Source organism: Notechis scutatus, chromosome 4, assembly GCF_049901735.1.
Source record: "Notechis scutatus isolate UNSWTSFEM ecotype Mainland chromosome 4, rNotScu1.2, whole genome shotgun sequence".
Classification (NCBI taxonomy): domain Eukaryota; kingdom Metazoa; phylum Chordata; class Lepidosauria; order Squamata; family Elapidae; genus Notechis; species Notechis scutatus.
The window spans coordinates 160,280,395-160,301,209 of NC_142012.1; the positions used below are offsets into that span (position 1 = coordinate 160,280,395).

The window sequence follows — 20,815 nt, forward strand, 5'->3', positions numbered from 1 at the left end:
ATGTGAGAAACAAAGCTTTGGGCTAAAATGTATTTCTTTCCCATCCATCTAAGGTCCCTGTGTTTGCAGAAGCACTGAGAAAATTTCATGAGCTTTGCATGATGTGAAATAATCTTTCTATAGCAATGATGATTTTGCAAGCTGTGTAATCTATACAAGTTCAATAAAAATTTTTTTTGCATGCATGCCTGCTTTTCTCTCTCTGCCTTGCTGTTTATTTATTTAATTTATTTATTTTATTTTGTCAAGCAATTTCAGATAACAGGTATAAGTATAAGCATGGTTATGAATACATGAAATGGATACATATAAGAAAAAAAGAAACAATAGGACAGGGACGGTAGGCACGTTGGTGCGCTTATGCACTAAAAGGTTGCCCAGTTTTTGCTTTCTGATCAGAGAAATAAAACTGATTATCAGTAGCCTCATGTTCAGAGTTTCATTGGACTAATCAGATTCTGAGCTGCACTCAAAAAACCTTACACTATGAAACAGCGATCCACAATCTTTGTGGCTTGGTGACCTGGCTGGGTGGGAGAGGGGAACCAGGCCACATAAGTGGCAGGCTGATGCGCATGTGCACACAGCTCAACTTGTGCGAGCAGTGGGCTGGCAGGCACACACCCCAGTTTCAAAAAACAACAACAGCCTGGTACTAGGCTGTGGCCCAGGAGTTGGGGACCCGACCCCTGCTATAAAAGATTACAACATATAACAATCATTGATACAATAATCATTGGCCTCATTAGAGATGACAATGAGTCTGCATATAGCTGGGATGTTGAACTACTGGCCCTATGGTACAGCCGGCTGAAAGAAATGGTGGGAAATTTGTTCTGTCAGATGTTCAATTTTCTCTAATGTAGCCTTACAGTGAAGAAGAATAAGCCGATGTGGTCATATTTCCTTTCAGGCCTTCTTGGGAGGCTGACCTTGATGATGTCTTTGTTCTCCTGCCTTTTGCTTCTGATTTCTCTATTTTCCCAGCTTAGCAGCACATCATCAACCAGTACTGTGCAGTTAGTGGCATTGGACCTGAACTGGGGAGAGTCACTGGTTTCCTTTGGGCCTGGCATCCTTCCTTAACACACCTCCATTGCAACATGGTTGTCGTGAGAAACTGCTTTGGGCTTGGGATGGGTTGGCTACAGATTTTATTTGTCCCAACTGCTTTGATTGAGCTAGGAGAACATTCTTGGGAGGAGAACATTCTTGAGCTAGGAGAACATCCAGGCAGACTGAAGCCCAAGCCTTTGGGTCATGGTGATGGCCCTTGAAAATGTCCTCCTATGAGAAGTTCCATAGATTCCATGGAGGTGTTTGCAGGATTGCACATATGTTTTCCTTTTCTTATATATTCTTATATTCTTATTCTATGAGGTCCTGTAGAGTGATATATGGTCAATGGGTGAATGAGTGAATGAAATTGCATTGGTGCGGAAGATCCAAAGTTTAAATCTATAACTCTTCATAGAGGGAGGGAGGGGGGTCTTATGATGGTCTTTAGGCACATGAAAAGATTGTCTTCTGTTGGCAACAAAGATCTATAAATGCAACAGAATTTGTCGGGCTTTGTGTATGATCCCTTTAAAATGCACAAAATGTCACAAAAGGGCTTTACATGTTTTGCAAGAATGTTTGAACAGCCTATCAGTTATGCCAATTACAATGTTTGCTGCCACTCATTCCCTTACATCATTATACTTCCATGGAAAAACGAAAAGCTTTGCTTTGGAAAAGCGCCACAGGGTTTTCCGGAACAATTCCAGTTTTAGTGTGTTTCCTGGAATTGTTTTCCGGAACAATTCCAGTTTTAGTGTGAGTTCAGTTTCAAAAAGAAATACTGATTCTGACCACTCTCTTTCCCTCTCTCTTCCTCTCCCCGCCTCCCTCCTCCCCCCCCCTCTCTAATCCAATTCCATAATTACAGAAATATAGGAGAATGCATGACTAATAATTTGGCTGTCATTTATATATCTACTTTAAACCAAAGAGCACAGGAATTAAGGGAGCTTAATTGCCAGTATTTATTTACTTCAATATTAGAAGGATTCTCTAATATGCTCACCTAAATCAATACTGTCTACATCCACATTTCCAGATACTTTTTGGTAATGAAAGAGCTTTAGAATGTTTTCCCTCCCTTCCTTTTCCTGCTCATCCAGAGAGTTTTGCTATGTTTCCTCTGAATTAAGCTATCAGCGTTGTACATTCCTGTTTGTTTAGGAGGTTTCAACCTATGGCCGGGAAGGCAGTTCAAGGCCAGGGATTACTACTAAAGTATCTCCTGGACATCGGTCTGATTGTGAAAACTCTCTGGGGAAAGGAGAAATGGCTGGCCCATTTGGCTTGGATGAGTGAGGCCCGGCTTCCTGTTCTGGAGAAGCAAGAGTGGAGCCAGAGGTTGGGTTGGGCTCTCGCACTTCCTGTAATGAATGTTTGCTCAAAGGAGGATGGACGATCACCTTGCCCACTAATTTCTTTTGATTTAATTGTATCTCTTGGATTTCAGCTGTGGGGTGAGGCTGGTGTGGCTCCTGCTGTTTCTGATGTTTGTGGTGGGGGGAACCAGAGTGGTGGTGATGGTGTCCACTCTCTTCATGGTGATCTCCGTGTCTTTCACGACCATCATGATGCTCCTCCTGCGCAGACTTGGATTGTGGAGTCTGTTCACCTGTAACTGGTGGCTAATAGGACAAAAGATACAGAAAAGTGACTGAGGGGGATGATCGGATTTGGACTACAGATTGTGCTTACATATTTTGTGAAATGTTTGAGACAATTGGAGTTCGTAACTTCTGCTCTCTGGGATGCAGAATTGGGCAACCAGAAAAGAACTCAGAGAGTACCAAGGGCTCCCCAAGATCTTTCCCACATAAAATGACAATTACCTATGAACTTGTTTGTGTACTGATTTAATTGGTATGTGTGTGTGTGTTATTCAATTGTTTCTATTTCATCTCATTTCTTTATTTGTATGTTATTTTAAGAGTTATAAGCTGACTCATTCCAGAAGCTTTAGGCCGAATCTAAAATCAAAATATAACAAAGAGAATTATTAAAAGTAATTAATTAACAATACTCTTCTGCAGCAGATTTTACTCTATCTGCTTCATCCAGCCAGTCAATGAATTTTAAAAATAAATTGTTCCATCACGCAGGAACAAAAGTTTTCTACAGATGATAGGTGACTGAGGAACTTACCGGACGTGGGAAGAAATGGCATTCTACAGTGATATATTTCTTTTTATCTTCCTCACTGTTTACCACAGAGCCTTTGCATAGACCTCTTTCCTAGAGCAAAAGAGAAAATTTTCATCAACAAAAACAAAATGAAACAAATTAACCTGCTCAGGTATTTCTACCATGCTGTGGGACAGCAGTGTAAAATGTTCTTTGGGTATCCTATATCAAAAGGCCTTTTCCTTAGTCTCTATGGTTGGCATGTCATTTCTTTTCCTCAAAATGGCCACTTAAAGTGGATGAAGCCCCTATGGCAAAGCAGAATCTGGAGCTCTGCTTATTAGAAACTTAAAATCTTTTTTTTTCTCATTCATTTTGCTTGTACAATCTGGGTTAGATGCCAGACATAGGATTTTTCAAGGTGATGCAATTGCTAAAGCGGTATAAAACTGAGGAGTATTTTGGAAAAAAATAGATTGTATGCCTTTTCTTACTAAAGGATATTACTCCTGTGCCATGATGTGATTCATCAGTTTTCTTTATTTTTATGTCATTTATTTATCCAGATTCGGCACTGCAACAACTCCAGACCGACTCTGGTTGGCTCATAATATAAGAAAACAAGATGAAGAAAATAAAATATATAATAAAGATGAACTAGAAAGGAAATACAGCCAATACATATAGAAAGAAATACATACAGAAACACAAACACAGACCACATAAACCCTGTGAGGTGACAAGGTTGTGAGTGACTGCCTAGAAAGCTTCCAAGATCGGAAGGGGCACAACCATCACCCCAGATGAATCTGTTCAGAAGACCTTTTAGTCATGGTTGCCAGTAGTTGTGATTCCAAGAGGGTTCCTAGATTTCATGAGGTTCTTCAGTAGTGAAGAACAGTCCCGTCCAAGAGTTAAGAATGGAAAATCTCCAGTGCTTGGTTGCCCAACAACCACAACCAGTCAGTTTTGGTAGGACTTAGCTGGAGTCAGTTTTTTTTCCATCCTGGCTCGCATTACCTCAGGCATCTCAGCAACTTTGCTTGGCTGGCCTGGGATTGAAAGTTACAGTTGGGTGTATATTTATGTATGTACCGGTACTTCTTTATTAAATTTAGAAACCACCCATCTGCTTCACAAATGGACTCTGGGAAGCATGCTGTTGAAACTGGACCACAAAATGACTGAAAACCTCATCCAGCAATTCCATGTAGATGTTGAACAAGAGTGTTTCTATATGCATGTGTAAAACTGGAAACAGAGTGTTCTAGGGAAGACCAGAATATTCTGTTTTCCTTTCAGATCTCAGTGATCCAACCATTTTATGGATATTTTCTAGAAGCATATCTTCTAGAATAGGAAATGCATTTTGGTGTTCCAGATCAGAATGTTATTATTTTGATGATTATATTCCTATAGGTATTTACTTTTTGATCATTGGAGACATCTCCTGCAAACGTTTGGAAACTGAATTAATCTTAGGGTCAATAGGTTGGGTTGGGAAATTTAAAACAAAATGATGCAAACTAAGTGGAATAGCATTCCTCTTGAGTTGTTAAAGATTGCACAGACAATGAATAAAAAGAACATGATATGAGTAGTTGAAAAGTTGGTTCTTGAGAAAGAAGGCATTGAGCTATAATGGCAAGATAGGTTTTATGCAAGATGGGTGAATACTTACTGCAGTTTCAACTGGGAGGAGGGGGCACTGAGTGATGTCAGACACAGGTGGACTTTTGCGACAGGAAGTCTCGTGGATGGTGTATTCCACAAAGTAGGAAGGACCAACGACCCACTGTAAAAAGTCATAGACAAGGAGTTGGAGTGGGCCACATTGTCTATAGGAAGTTCCCCCTCCTAATCTTAGGTGTCCTCCCAATCTTTATTAACCTGAGGCCCTCCAGTAGAGTCTCCATAATTCTCAGCACTAAGCCCTGGAGAACTGGTAGGACATTGTCAAAGGTTCCTATAAATAACAATATTTATATTCAGTAATCAACAGAATCTCACATTGTCCGAAGGTGATATTCCATCCATGAGAGAAATTAGATACTCCTTGGAAGGCCTCGGATAGATAAAAACTAAAATCAGCTTTACATCAGATTCCTGCAGACCTTGGGAATCTGGCTCTGCACTTTCTTTGGAGATAATGCAGGTTAGTCACCCTCTTCTGGGATTATTTCCATTTGTTATTTTTAATTTCTGAGGTTTGCCTATATCCTGTAGCAGTCTTTATACAAATCAAAGATACAGCATCAACTTTCTTGCTTTAACATTTCAACTTTACCCGTGAACTTAAGTTTGCTTTGGTGACTTTCTCAAGGCGAAAATAATGATTATGTTCATTTTCAGCATTGAATTTGGCCAGTGTCTCCCATGCTGTCTGCTGAAAATTGGCTTCAGAAGGATCTCCAGGCGTGGGACAGTGAGGGCAAATACGCAGAATAACCAAACTGCAAACTTTAGAAAAGCGTTATTTAATAAGATAAGGCAAGCAAGACATTTGAATTTGAGCTTGTACATTTAAATGAACTGAAATACAGAAAACTTGGATCAGCTTGAAAATTAAGTCTCCTTCTACCAATCAGGATCAGACTTGAATCCACCCTCCCCAAAATCAATTTAGATCCCCCCCGCTTCTGTTTAATTGTATCTGATTCCTTGAGGCTGTCTGGATAAGCCTTAATTTTCTTGGCATGGTTTTTCAGAAGTGGCTTTCTATTACCATCTTCCTAGGGCTGAGAGAAAGTGGCTGGCCCAAGGTCATTGCTGGCTTTTTGCCCAAGGTCGGACTATAATTCACAGTCACCCAGTTTTTAGCCTGATGCCTTAACCCAGGGGTGTCAAAGTCAAGGCCTGCAGGCCGCATCCGGACCATGGGGTGATCAGGTTGGGCCTGCAGGGACGGCCTGGAAATAGCAAAGGACCCTCCTGCAGTGCCTCTGCCAGAGAAAATGGAGCTGGAGAGGGGGGGCAGAGGGCTGCAGGAGGCCATTATGGCCAAAAGTGATACATGGGGGGCACATGCCCCCTCCCCCAGCTCTGTTTTCTCTGGCTGAGACACTGCAGGAGGGTCCTTTGCTATTTCCAGGCCGTCCCTGCAGCCAAAACAAAAGGAGAAATGTTTCTTCTTTTGCATTTGAGCCTGCAAGAAGGGACTGGAAAGGAGAAAGGGAAAGAGGAAAGGGAAAGAAAAACAAGGGAAGGTGAGAAGAGAGCAAGGAAGGAGAAATAAGGAAAGAGGGAAAATAAGAAGAAAGAAAAAGGAAGAGGGAAGGAAAAAGAAGAAAAGGAAGGAAAGAAGGAAGGAAGGAGATAATAATGAGAGGGAGGGAGGGTCTCAGGAAAGTCCTCCCTTAGAACTTGGCCACCATAGGTGCCCCCCGACACAAATGATGTCCGTCTGCCCCCCCCACACCATGGCCATGCCCCCTCCCAGCCATGCCGCCACCGCGACCCTCCAAGGTCAAACACAGCTCTGATGTCCTCAATGAAATCGAGTTTTTACACTACACTAAACTGGCTGTCAACCTGGAGTTCTTTTTCTTTTATGGTGGAATCGGATTTGACAATGTAGCAACATCTATCGAACGATTCTACCAGGTCCAAATAACTTTTATTTAAACCGCGCCATTGTAACTTTGAATGGTCACTAAACATGTTGTAAGTTGAGGACTACCTGTATAGATGTAGCAAAAATACTTTGAAAAATGAAACAAGGCTTCAGTTTTGGGTTTTTAAAAATTTCTGTGAGGAAAGCTGCAAAACGGCAATTGGGAGGTGTGTATGCTGGGATATTTTTCTTGCAAATCTACATGCAGGCGAACATGGAAAATACATACTTGGACGTAAGTCACATTGACAACTGATCAAGCGCGAATGATTCGAATTCCTGTCGAAGTGAATTATTATTTTGCATTGCCCATAGACCTGAAACAAGAAAAGGTAATTTGTGTTAGGGCCACCTATTTCTTTTAACAATCATTCCATCATACATAATCAAAGCTGTATCTTTTCCACAATTTTGGCTCCAGTTTACTTTCTTTCCAAAATGAAAAAAATAAAAAATTTCTACATTTCTTGTTTTCTATATCTCTACACTTCCTAAATTTCTTCCTGTGACTTACAACCCCACCGATTTTTTTGAGCTGCAGAATGTATTGGGAGTTAATACAAAGCGCTCCTTTGTGCAGCTGAGGTCAGGGGTGTCAAACTCAATTTCATTGAGGGCTGCATCAGGGTTGTGTTTGACCTTAGCGAGCTGGGGTGGCCGTGGCTAGGGTGGACATGGCCAGCTCGATGTCACTCGTGTCGGGGCACCTGTGGTGGCCTGAGTGCTCTGCCAGTGAAAACGCTGCAACGGCTTCCTGCAAGCCTCTGCCAAGTGAAAATGGAGCTCGCAGCCCTCCCGAGCTCTGTTTTTTTTGGTCAGAGGCACTGTGGGCTGGTCCTTTGGCTGTTTCCAGGCCATCCCCGCAGGTCAGATCTAAGCATCTTGCAGGCCGGATCCGCCCTCCGGGCCTTGATTGACACCCTTGGTTTAGGTGACCTGATCCAGCAGACATGATATGAATTCCTCCTGATCTACTTCCAGCCTTAAAATCCTACAGAGGGGAAGCCCTGGAAAAAACCTGAAAAATTGGGGGGAGGTCAAAGGCAAGTGTCAACAAGAAGGCAAGTGTGACAGCAAGAATATTACCAATAACACTAGCAATAGCATTTAGACTTATTTACTGCTTCACAGTACTTCAGAGCCCTCTCTAAGCAGTTTACAGAGTCAGCCTATTGCCTCTGAACAATCTGGGTCTTCATTTTACCGACCTTGGAAGGATGGAAGGCTGAGTCAACCTTGAGCTGGTCAGAATCAAACTGTTGGCAGTCGGCAGAATTAGCCTGCAATACTGCATTCTAACCACTGTGCCATCACGGCCCCTATATTATCGGGGAACTTTTATCATATCTTTAGGAGGATTCGGAGAAAATGGGAAAGGGAAGAATGCTCAAAGACTGAAATGAAGGAGATGTGAATATTTTGTTTACAATGGACTGGAGGGGAGGGGGCAAGGACCACCTTTGGTACCAAAAAGGAGATGACTTAGAAGAAGGACAAGAATTGCTTCTTTTTGTCCACGCTACAGGACATGGAAGAACTGTTTTAAATTTCAGGAGGGCAAATTCTGATTGAATATTAGTGCAATGTTAGTACCACTTGATAATGCTTTGTTAAGACCACACTTGGAATACCCCATCCAGTTTTGGTCACGACAATATAAAAAAGATGCTGAGACTCTAGAAAGAGTGCAGAGAAGAGCAACAAAGCGGATCAGGGGACTGGAGGCTAAAACATATAGAGTATGGTTGCAGGAACTGGGTATGTCTAGTTTAATGAAAAGAAGGTGACATGATAGCAGTCTTCCAATGTGTGAGGGGCTGCCACAAGGAAAAAAAGGGTCTCCAAAACACCTGAGGGCAGGACAAGCAGTAATAGGTGGAAGATCATTAAACAGGGATCCAATCTAAAACTAAGGAGAACTTTCCTGATGTTGAGAATCATTAATCAGTGGAATGGCTTGTCTGCAGGAGTTATGGGTGCTCCATCATTGGAGGTTTTTAAAAAGAGATTGGACAGCTATTGGTCCAGAATGGTATGGGTCTCCTGCTTGAGCAGGGGGTTGCAGTAGAAGACCTCCAAGGTCCCTTCCATGCTGTTATTCCGTTATTAGGAAACCTTTCCCAGGTGCAAAAGCCGCGAGACAACCTGTTCAAAAGTCTGATGTGACTAGTGATTTCCTTCTAATCCACGTGGGTGGTTCTTTTAACTGAAATAGATCAGTTACTTACTGTCTCGTGCATTTGTCTAAACTTGCATTCTTTCCACGGTTTCCTAGTCAGGACATAGCAGGCCGTTTCTAACACATCCATGGTGAGGTAGAAAAGAGAACCACCACGCGGCTATGGACAAACAAAGAAAAAAGTCTTGAAATGACAAGATAGGTGTCCATCACCTTTCTTTTTTTAACAAAAGTTGTATTTGTACATTTTTATTTAACATACATGAGTGCTTAATATAGTGTATTGTCTGGATCAATTTACTTACACATAATTTCAAAAATAGTAACAATATTTACTTGTAAATAGTGGTACTCTTCCAACTTCTAATTTTTACCTTTGCTGTCTAAACATTTGTAAAGCAAATCCCATGTTAAAAAATATCCTGTATCTTCTTTATCCTTTATCTTTAATGTTAGCCTATCCACTTCTGCACAATCTAATATTTGTTAAATTATGCTTTCATCTGTAGGGATTTCCTCGTATTTTCAATACTGTGCAAATACAATTCTTGCTGCTGTTAACGCATGTAATATTAAATATACAACCCCTTTATCATATTTTTCTGGTAGTATACCTAACATCACCTTAAAGCACATTGCATGGAAATAAATGAACCTTCAAATGAACCGTCAGAAAAAGTTAGGAGCAGGGGTGGGATTCTACAGGTTCGCACCTATTCACTAGAACTGGTTGTTAACATTCTAAGCAGTCCGGAGAACTGGTTGTTAGAATAAATTACTGGCCTAGTCCTGTAAGGAAGGCAGGAAGGAAACATTCTGGTGTTGCTTACAGAAACTGCCTCTCCATTAACCCTTATTACATTCTTGGCAGGACTAGACTTCCTGTCTCTGGAACTTCTCTGGAGTTTTTTTTCCCTTCTTTGCTGGTACTTTGCTTGTGTGGAGTGACCATTCAAAGTTACAATGGCACTGAAAAAAGTGACTTAGGACCATTTTTCACACTTACGACTGTTGCAGCGTCCCCACAGTCATGAGAGGGCAGGCGAGGAGATGCGTGCCTCGATGTGAGTGATATTGAGTTGGCCATACCCGTCCAATAACATGACCACCAAGCCACACCCACTACCTAAGCCACACCCACAGAACTGGTGGTGAAAAATTTGAATCCCACCCCTGGTTAGGAGGTCAACCTGGTTACGTGATGTCAAGAAACCGAGTAATGGAAGCGCAGCGGCCTTGTGATGCTAGAGTCCTTTTGGGCTCCTGTGCCAAAAATTGTGTGCGTGCTGGCACTCATGCGCTCACATGCCAGCACCAAAACAATATGTGCCCCCCCACTTCCCCTGCGCATGCACACGCAACCCCCTCCCCACCGCCCTTGCCCCCTTATCTGCACTGAGCCTCACAGCTGATTTTTGGCTGGTTTGAGGCCTTTTTAAAAGGCCTCAAGCCAGCCAAAAATTAGTTGTGAGATGTGCGCATGCGCAGTGAGGAAAGTTTGCCTGCGGCTCGCATGCTGGCACAAATGGCTCTGCATGCCACCTGTGGCACGCATGCCATACGTTTGCCATCATGGTGCTAGACTGATGTCTTTTCTCTATGCTTGGCAATATAATTAGTCCTCAACTTATGACCACCATTCGGACCAAAATTTCCATTGCTAAGCAAAGTGGTTATTAAGTGAGTTAATGCTCAGTTTTATTATCTTTTTTTTTGCCACTGTTGTTAAGTGAATCAGTGCAGTTGTTAAGGGAATCATGCCATCCCTAAGTGAATCCGGCTTCCCCCGTTGACTTCCCCCAGGGAAGCCAGATTCAACTATTGACCGCATGATTCCCTTAACAACTGCAGTGATTCACTTAACAACTGTGGCAAGAAAAAGGTCATAAACTTAGAACTTAGAATCACTTTATTGTCACTTGGAATGTACTCTAATTGGCATACATTAAAATGAAATTTCATTGCATACCAGGGCTGGGATGCTACCAGTTCTGCCCAGCTCTATAGAACCTGTAGCTCTGAAGAGCAGCAGACACCGAACCAGTTCTGTGTCTGCTGCTGTTTGGCCCACCTGCCCGCCCGGGCTCTTACCTGTCCTTTATTTCCTGCTTTTTTCAACCTCAGCTGCTTTGCGCGGCACAGCTGAGGTTGAAAAAGCAGGGGAAAAGTAGCTTTCCAAACGCTGCACACCTGCGCGCAGCGCTTTTCAGCTGTCCGGGCGGCACAGCTTAAGATTTTTTTACACTTGCGCACAGTGTGTGTCTGGCGCGTGTGCAAACATAGTCACCGAAGTGGTAGTAACACCGGTTGAATCCCACCCCTGTTACATACAGCTCTCAGAGAGTCTCCACCAGTGGTGGGATTCCAAATTGCACGCTACCAGCTCTGCACGCACTTTGTTAAAACGCTCTTACTGATGATGAGAGAGAAAGTCTGGAGACCACTGGATGAATCTCCCAGGTTTTTTAAAATGTTGCAATGGATAAAGATTCCTTCTCTGCATCTGTGGAAACTGGTTACTTTGGGGAGTATGAGACAGATTGTATAATATAGTCACCTTGGTCCTTCATCACTTTTTTTACATTTTTCTCTTAATTCTTTCTTGTTTAAATTTCCCTCTCTGAATTTAGAACACCAATTCCATACTTGTGTGAGCATTTTTTTAATGATCTATTGGCCACAGGTCCTGCATAGTTGGGAGTTGGGCAGAAAAAGACTAAATCATGTTGGAACTTTGTACAGGTCATCCTTCACTTACAACAGTTCATTTAGGGACTGCTCAAAGTTATAACGACACTGAAAATAATGACTTATCACCATTTTTCATACTTACAACCATTGCAGCATCCCCATGGTCATGTGATCAAAGTTCAGAGGCTTGGCAACTGACTCATGTTTATGATGGTTGTAGTGTTCCCGGGTTCATGTGGTCACCTTTATGCAACCTTCTGGCAAGCGAAGTCAATGGGAAAGCCAGATTACTTAATGACTGTGTTGGTAACTTAACAACTGCAGTGACTCACTTAACAACTGAGGCAAGAAAGTTCGTAAAACGGGGCAAAACTCACTTACCAAATGTCTCGCTTAGCAACAGAAATTTGGAGGCTCGTTTGCGGTCGTAAATCGAGGGCCACTTATATGCCAAGACATTTAGAGGGTGCATGTTGCAAAATATTTATTTTAATCCTAATAATACAGGTGAAACTCGAAAAAAATAGAATTTTGTGCAAAAGTTCATTTATTTCAGTAATGCAACTTAAAAGGTGAAACTAATATACGAGATAGACTCATTACATGCAAAGCAAGATAGTTCAAACCATGATGTGTCATAATTGAGATGATTATGGCTTACAGCTCATGAAAACCCCAAATCCACAATCTCAGAAAATTAGAATATTGTGAAAAGGTGCAATATTCTAGGCTCAAAGTGTCCCACTCTAATCAGCTAATTAAGCCATAACACCTGCAAAGGGTTCCTGAGCCCTTAAATGGTCTCTCAGTCTGGTTCAGTAGGAAGCACAATCATGGGAAAGACTGCTGAACTGACAGTTGTGCAGAAAACCATCACTGACACCCTCCATAAGGAGGAAAAGCCTCAAAAGGTAATTGCAAAAGAAGTTGGATGTTCCCAAAGTGCTGTATCAAAGCACATTAATAGAAAGTTCTGTGGAAGGGAAAAGTGTGGAAGAAAAAGGTGCACAAGCAGCAGGGATGACCGCAGCCTGGAGAGGAATGTCAGGAAAAGGCCATTCAAAAGTGTTGGGGACTTTCACAAGGAGTGGACTGAGGCTGAAGTCAGTGCATCAAGAGCCACCACACACAGACGGATCCTGGACATGGGCTTCAAATGTCGTATTCCTCTTGTCAAGCTGCCCCTGAACAACAAACAATGTCAGAAGCATCTTACCTGGGCTAAAGAAAACAAAGCTGGTCTGTTGCTCAGTGGTCCAAAGTCCTCTTTTCTGTTGAGAGCAACTTTTGCATCTCATTTGGAAACCAAGGACCCAGAGTCTGGAAGAAGAATGGAGAGGCACACACTGCAAGATGCTTGAAGTCCAGTGTGAAGTTTCCACAGTCTGTGTTGATTTGGGGAGCCATGCCATCTGCTGGTGTTGGTCCACTGTGCTTCATTAAGTCCAGGGTCAACACAGCTGTCTACCAGGAGATTTTGGAGCACTTTGTGCTTCCTTCTGCAGACAAGCTTTATGGGGATGCTGACTTCATTTTTCAGCAGGACTTGGCACCTGCCCACACTGCCAAAAGCACCAAAACCTGGTTCAATGACCATGGGATTACTGTGCTTGATTGGTCAGCAAACTCGCCTGACCTGAACCCCCGTAGAGAATCTATGGGGTATTGCCAAGAGAAAGATGAGAGACATAAGACCGAACAATGCAGAAGAACTGAAGGCCGCTATTGAAGCATCCTGGTCTTCCATAACACCTTAGCAGTGCCACAGGCTGATAGCTTCCATGCCATGCCGCATTGAGGCAGTAATTGCTGCAAAAGGGGCCCAAACCAAGTACTGAGTACATATGCATGCTTATACTTTTCAGAGGTCCGATATTGTTCTATGTACAATCCTTGTTTTATTGATTGCATGTAATATTCTAATTTTCTGAGATTGTGGATTTGGGGTTTTCATGAGCTGTAAGCCATAATCATTTCAATTATGACAAATCACAGCTTGAACTATCTTGCTTTGAATGTAATGAGTCTATCTCATATATTAGTTTCACCTTTGAAGTTGCATTACTAAAATAAATGAACTTTTGCACGATATTCTAATTTTTCGAGTTTCACCTGTAGGTGAGCATCTATTGTCACCAAACTTGATCTCCAAAGATTAGCAGACAGTCTGGGACAGGCATTATTCTGTCCCCTAAAAATAAAAATATAATTAAAAAAGTGAATGGCCAGGGTTTTTCAAGAACTGTCAGCAAATAGTTGCCCCTAAAGTTGTTTCCTTAGTATGCAGGAGAAACTGTGTCTTCCCCTACTCTCCTTACCTTTATTTTATTAGGATTAGGCTAGCAGAATTCTGGATGACCAATAGATTCAAGGATAGCTTGACAGCTTCCTCTTATCTTCTGGGCACTATCAAAAGTTTTTGTTAGATTTCTTTCCTGCCCAGATACATTAGTGCTACCATGTCCCAAAGGTGCTTTTTTCAAGAGCTGGTTTTTCTTCAAAGATGTTTCGCTTCTCATCTAAGGATGAGTGAGACATAGTGCTACCATGATTCAGCAACAGAATGGCTGGTGCTGACGGGAAAGGAAAAAGAAGGAGGAGGAGGAGGAGAAAGAAGAGGAGGAGAAAAAGAAGAAGAAGAGGAAGAAGAAGGAGGAGGAGGAGGAGGAGGAGGAGGAAGTCAGTAGAAGGGGTAGATCTTACCTGGGGTATTTCACGGGCATCAAAAATGCGCTGGAGACCAAGAATGTAGCCTTCTGTCCGATCGGTATTGAGTTTGTCAAGGGCCACTTCTGCAGCGGCCTTTACCACCATAGAATTGCATGATGGGTAAATAAAAGGGGATGAGGAAGCTTCCAAGTGAAGCATCTGTATCCCAATCAAGAAGGAAATTAAAAGAGACATTTTGGAAATTTGTGCGGAATCAGAGAAGACGGCAACAGGAGCAATGCTAAGAGAGCAAGGCTCTGACAGAACTATATATACACTTTGAAACCAATAGCTAATATTTGTTGTTCTACTGTATGATCACCCTCACCTATAAACTTCAACCCCGATTCAGTTATTGGAAGTATATACTTTGGCAGGGTAATTCTGACCTAGAATTATGGTCATGTCCTTTAAACCAAGTTCACTGCAGAAAGAACTATGTCTTCCTTCCTTCCCTCCCTCCCTCAAGACCCAGTGGACTCATCATTAAAACTAGGCTGGCTGTATGTAATAGCGCAATATTGAAAGAGCTGATGGGTGTTTTAAAAATTATGGGTATGACCAGAATATAATCTAATCTGTGGGTATTGTGAATGGCAATGACATTGTGGTTGTGGCTGGTCAGCAAATGGCTGGCATGTTCACTGCAAAATGGCTGAGATTGTGAGTGTTGCTAAATCATGAAATGATACTATGAGTACATTGTATGGATTATGTGTGTTACACAATGGCTAACACTGAGGATGTGATTGATTACAAGACATCCGTTGATGAGAAGGCAAATTGGGAATGTATCTTTATTTCCCTGAGTTCTTTATTGTCCCAGATTACTAGCTCATCATGAACTAGCAGAGTGCATCAGGCATTGAACTGTGGAGAGCCAAAGGGCAAGTCTGCCTTTCTGTTGTTTCTCAATTTAGCCTATATCACAGGGTTGTAGTTTAAACTTAAGGTAAAATTTAGGAGGGGGTCTCACAGAGAGTCATGAAATCTCAGAGGAAAAGTATAGGATATAAATGCATCATCATGCTTGATGACAAACAAGGCCTCCAATGTTGTTTTATGTAGTTCTCAGCTTACAAATATAATTGAGACTAGAATTATGGTCATACGTCTTTGCAGTCATTAAGCAGGTCACCATGTGACCAGATCTGATTTTATGTCCTTTTTTACACTGGTAATTAAGCACATGCATCAGTCATTAAGCAAATCCACTATACCCAATGGGTATTTTTGCCACAAACCAGAAGCAAAATAGAATTTGGGGGAAAAAATAAACCTTCAAAAATTGCATGCCCATGACTGCAAACAGCCATAAAGTTTGAAATTGGGTCGTAGGTACTGTCAGCTTGAAGCTGGCCTGATTGAGCTGTGAAGATCTGAAGTCTCAAAATGGCTTCAGTCAGGCCAGCATCAGGGTTGACAAGTACCTTTTATGGACAGGCATCCTAATTTTGAACAGTTGCTAAGCGACTGATCACAAATTGAGTTTTACCTGTAGTCACCAATAGATGGCAGCGGTGAGATGTAAGATGCTGTGACATGTCCTTTAGCAGCTGTTCTGTCACTTCAGTTGAGAAGTTTCTGTAAGAAAGTATTTATTGCTAAGTCCCAAAGGTGTTCAAAAGGCAACTGGATTTCCTTGTTTTTTTGCCTTCAAAATGCCTCCCTTCTTATCCAAGAAGCTTCTTAAATTCTCTCAGAAGCTTCTGGGGTGAGAAGCGAAATATTTTCAAGAAAAAAAACAAGAAAGTCCAGTTGTCTTTTGAACAGCACCTTTGGGGCAACTGTGACCTGGATGATTGATGATCTCCATAGACATTTTGTTGCTAAGGCTTGTGGAGCCTGCAGTGAGTTCTTATCAGTATTCAGAAAGCTGACAAAACATGGTCTCCATGGAATAGCACCACAAAGCTTCAATTGTGAAGAAAAAAAAATCTAGGCTTTGGCAGAACTTTTTGGCACAGCTGTTCGGGACACAGCTGGAGATACTGATAGGGATTTCCTGGAATCTGGCACCAATGTCAGGTCACAGTGCCATGCTGCAACATTCAAAACTTTGAAAAAAGGCAAAGTTTGTCAGCCCAGGGAGAAAATTTTGCAACAACACAAAAATACAATTGTGAAGTTGAGTCTCCCCTTCTCACCACATCTGCCATACACACCAGATGGGACAAGGTCACTTCCACCGTTCTCCAAAATTTGTGAGCATCTATCTGTTGGTCTCTAATGGAGAAATGGAAGAGATAAAAAGCTTTCATGCTAGCTTTAAGAAGTTTGTCCATCACTAGAGAAGTAGTACAGCAAGTGTACATAGTAAATGCAGTCCCAAAGGTGCTTTTTCAAGAGGCAGCTGGACTTTCTGTTTTTTCTTTGAAGACATTTCGCTTCTCATCCAAGAAACTTCTTCAGCTCTCAAACCACAAAGTCCAGTTGCCTCTTGAAAAAGCGCCTTTGGGACAACCATGATCTGGATGACTGAGAATCTCCATCGACATTTAACAATAGTAAATGCAGGGAACCAAATAGCTCAGTTCAAGGATTATTTTCCTGTTTTATATATTAAATCATCCCTAATTAAACTACAATTATGGGACTGGAGAAACTACCTTGCATTCAATACTCCCTCAATTGGTTTTCACAGAATGTGAACCCCAATGGATTCTGTTCTTCATCAGATTCCTGGACAGCACCAACTTCTCTCTGACTTTTTCCTCAGATCCAGGACAAACTGACTGGCTCAAGGTTGAGTCAGCCTTCCATCCTTCCAAGGTCGGTAAAATGCTGACTCTATAAAACCACTTAGAGAGGGCTGTAAAGCACTATGAACCAGTATACAGGTAGCCCTCAGCTTCCAACCTCAACTGACCCCAACATTTCTGTTGTGAAGTGAAACATTTGTTAAGTGAATTTTTCTCCATTTTATGACCTTTCTTGGAAGAGTTGTGATGTGAATCACTGCAGTTGTTAAGTTGGGGACATGGTTGTGAAATGACTCTGGCTTCCCCTTTGACTTTGCTTGTCAGAAGATCACAGAAGGTAATCCCAGGACACTGTGACTGTCATAAAATATGAGTCAGTTGCTAAGAGTTTGAATTTTGATCATGTGACCATGAGAATGACGCAATGGTCGTAAGTGAGAAAAATCATCATAGGTCCTTTTTTTCAGTGCTGTTGTAACTTCAAACGGTCACTTAGTGAACTGCTGTAAGTCAAGGACGACCTGTATAAATCTAAGTGCTATTGCTAAATTGACTAAAATAATCTCCTCTGTCTCCCCTTTGACCTGGTATGACAAAGAAACCCCCCCATACTAGCACCTCTTACAATACTAGACAACACAGTATCAACAGTAGAGACCTTCACATTTCTAGGGTCTACTATATCACATAACCTAAAATGGACCCTTAACATCAAAAATGTCATCAAAAAAGCACAACAAAGAATGTTCTTTCTGCGACAACTCAGAAAGCTCAAACTACCCAAGGAGCTGCTGATCCAGTTCTACAGAGGAATTATTGAGACTATCATCTGCACCTCTATAACTGTCTGGTTTGGTTCTGCAACCCAACAGGACAGACACAGACTTCAGAGGATAATTAGGACTGCAGAAAAAACAATTACTACCAACCTGCCTTCCATCAAGGACCTGTATACTGCACGAGTCAAAAAGAGGGCTGTGAAAATATTTACAGACCCCTCACATCCTGGACATAAACTGTTTCAACTCCTTCTCTCAAAAATGCTATAGAGCACTGCACATCAGAACAACTAGACACAAGGACAGTTTTTCCCCAAACGCCACCACTCTGCTAAACAAATAATTCCCTCAACATTGTCCAACTATTACAAAGTCTGCACTACTATTACTGTTAATCTTCTCATCACTCCTTATCACCCATCCCCTCCTACTTGTGACTGTATGACTGTAACTTTGTCACTTGTATCCTTACGATTTATATTGACTGTTTCCTAGTATGATTGCTTGTTGTACCCTGTGACTATCATTAAGTGTTATACTTATGATTCTTGACGAATTTATCTTTTCTTTTATGTATACTGAGAGTATTTGCACCAAGACAAATTTCTTGTGTGTCCAACCACACTTGGCCAATAAAGAATTCTATTCTATTCTCCTCCTGTTTGAGTGGATTGTCATCAAATCTTGATGTCAGTCATTCAGTCGTGTCCCACTCTTGGCCACTCTCTGGACCAGCCCCTCTGTCTTGCGTCACCTCCTTCAGATCCACTATATCCAGTGTTATCTCTTATATTTTCCAGTTGGCAAGCAAATATTAGGGTGGCCCCTTCTCCTTTTTCCACTGACCACTACCAGCACAATTGCCTTTTCAAGAGAGCTCATGACATGACCAAAGTATGAAGTCCTTTGGTAATCTTGGCTGCAAGTAACATTTTTGGTGAGGTTTGGTCTAGGACTTTTTTGTTTGTCCCAATGGTGCTTCTTCAGTCCTCTCTCTTCAGTGCTCTCTCTTCAGTTCTCGAGAACTGAAGAAGCTTCTTGGATAAGAAGTGAAACATCTTCAAAGAAAAACCAGAAAATCCAGTTGAGGGTGAAAGTAGGCAAACTTAATAAATAAAAGTAAAAGTAAGTTGCCCCCTTAACTTTAGATCATGGGAATTCCAGGTATAATAAAAAAAACCTTCCCTCCGCATTTTGTTTTCGCTATCTTTCTACTTCAGTTTTCTCAAAGGAAAAAAAAATACAGCTACAAACTTTGGCCCTATTCTTGTGGATGGCTTATACTGATGGTGAATGTGTCAAAGGCCCCATTTCCTGGCTATATTGTTAACGGGCAAACATCTTGCTCCCATTTATATTTAATCTGGATGTTTTTAGTGTTTTTATTGCTTTAAAATATATTTAATATTTTAATTGTAATTTTTAAAAATTGTAAGCTGCCCGGAGTCATTGACTAAGATGAGCAGTTATACAAAATTGAATAATAATAATAAAAAATGTTCCCAGCCCAGAAAATTATATTACTGATTCATGATAAGCTCCATCAAATCACCTGATGGCTTGTAATTATGTACACTGCTTAGGACATATCCAGGCAATCACTATCAGCATGGGTCATCTAGCTCTTCTGAGGTTCGGGAACAGATAATACCATACCGATGTTCTCCACTGTGTTGTTTTTTTTTGGCTATTATCCCCAAACAGTATTTATCTTTTTGCCCAAGGCAGCTTAACCTTTGATTGGCTGCATGACTTGCCACATCTTTTCCCCTACATTGATTGTTCTGTACAAAGAATTAACATACTTGCAAACCCCGCGCTGCGATTGGCTAAAGCGCGGCAACCGGATTGGTCGGGCAAGCCGCCCGGATTGGTCCGTTAGAATCTCCCGCTATTGGTCGAGCCAAGAGCGGGAGATTCGAAACGATGTCATTGGCGCGGACCGCCGCGGCTTGGAAATAAAAGCCGGGTTTTTCCTTCTTTTCCCCAAAAAGCATGTACTGGAGCACAATACAGAGCTGAACTTTGTCACTGACTCCGAGCCTCCTTCCTGCGCCGGACACGACACTGGCGACGAAGGTGGGATTCAAGAAGGAACCACCAAACACGTGTCCGGAGGAAGACAAAGACCAACACGATGGCCGGCCTCACTCCGCCCGCACAATTCAACCCGACTGCCGAGGACTGGGAATCGTACGCTGATCGTTTCCAGATGTACCTCGAGAGTAACAACTTGAAGGATGCCAACGGAAACAAGAAAAGGGCTGTTTTCCTGACACACTGCGGGCCCGCAGTGTTCAAAATGGCGAAAGCCCTCGCCAAACCCGCCACGTAAAGACGATGGACTGGGCCGACCTTGCGCCATTGCTAAAAACCACTACGCTCCTACCGTGCCCATCCTCATCCGACGAGACGAATTCTACCGGCGGAATCAGCGGCAGGACGAGAGCATAAATGACTTCATAGCCGCTCTAAGGGACCTCGGGGTTTGTGCGAATTCCATGAACTGGACGACGTCCTCCGAGACCGCGTGGTCCTAGGTCTCCGGGACCAGGCACTGAAAAGCCGTCTAATGGCAAGGGGGACATCAGTCTCGATGTCGCCCTGGCAGAAGCGTCCGCCGCCGAAGCCACCAAGAAATCGGCAGCTCGACTCACGGAAAGCGGAGAACGGGGACCGCACCGACAACCCCGAGGCTAACCACCGAGAAACCGCCACACACCATGGCGACCTGGACTCCGCCTCGGACACCCCAGACGAAGGAGAAGAAGAAGACGTCCCATCGGCTCCAGACACGGCGAGACCAACGAGGTCGTAAGTCGGGGACCCAGTGTGCGGGTGCGGGGGCAACCACTACCGAGCAGACTGCCGTTTTTCGACGCGACCTGTCGGAATTGCAACAAGAGGGGCCACATCGCCCGAGTCTGCCGGCTTCGGAAAAATTACAGCCCCGACGCCA

The 20,815-nt window shown here is 42.5% G+C and overlaps 1 protein-coding gene across 1 annotated transcript; it reads right to left on the reverse strand.

Moving 5' to 3' along the window:
- Nucleotides 1-2,013: 2,013 nt before the first annotated feature.
- Nucleotides 2,014-14,637, reverse strand: LOC113429553 (fetuin-B-like). Its single transcript, XM_087965419.1, has 7 exons — nucleotides 14,370-14,637; nucleotides 9,025-9,135; nucleotides 7,026-7,113; nucleotides 5,471-5,643; nucleotides 4,865-4,978; nucleotides 3,205-3,294; nucleotides 2,014-2,687 (listed from the first exon to the last, which is right to left on the reverse strand). The coding sequence occupies exons 1-7, from the start codon at nucleotides 14,568-14,570 to the stop codon at nucleotides 2,238-2,240; spliced, it is 1,227 nt and encodes a 408-aa protein (XP_087821545.1). The 5' UTR covers nucleotides 14,571-14,637; the 3' UTR covers nucleotides 2,014-2,237.
- Between the last annotated feature and the right edge of the window lie 6,178 nt (nucleotides 14,638-20,815).

Excerpts from the sequence above, each read along its gene's own strand:
- LOC113429553 (XM_087965419.1), bottom strand. The coding sequence starts at position 14,570 with ATGTCTCTTTTAATTTCCTTCTTGATTGGGATACAGATGCTTCACTTG. Across the intron at positions 3,295-4,864 it reads TCCTCCCAGTTGAAACTGCA|GAAAGAGGTCTATGCAAAGG; the intron begins GTAAGTATTCAC and ends CTTTTGCTCTAG. Across the intron at positions 2,688-3,204 it reads GCCATTTCTTCCCACGTCCG|CCACCAGTTACAGGTGAACA; the intron begins GTAAGTTCCTCA and ends TTGTCCTATTAG.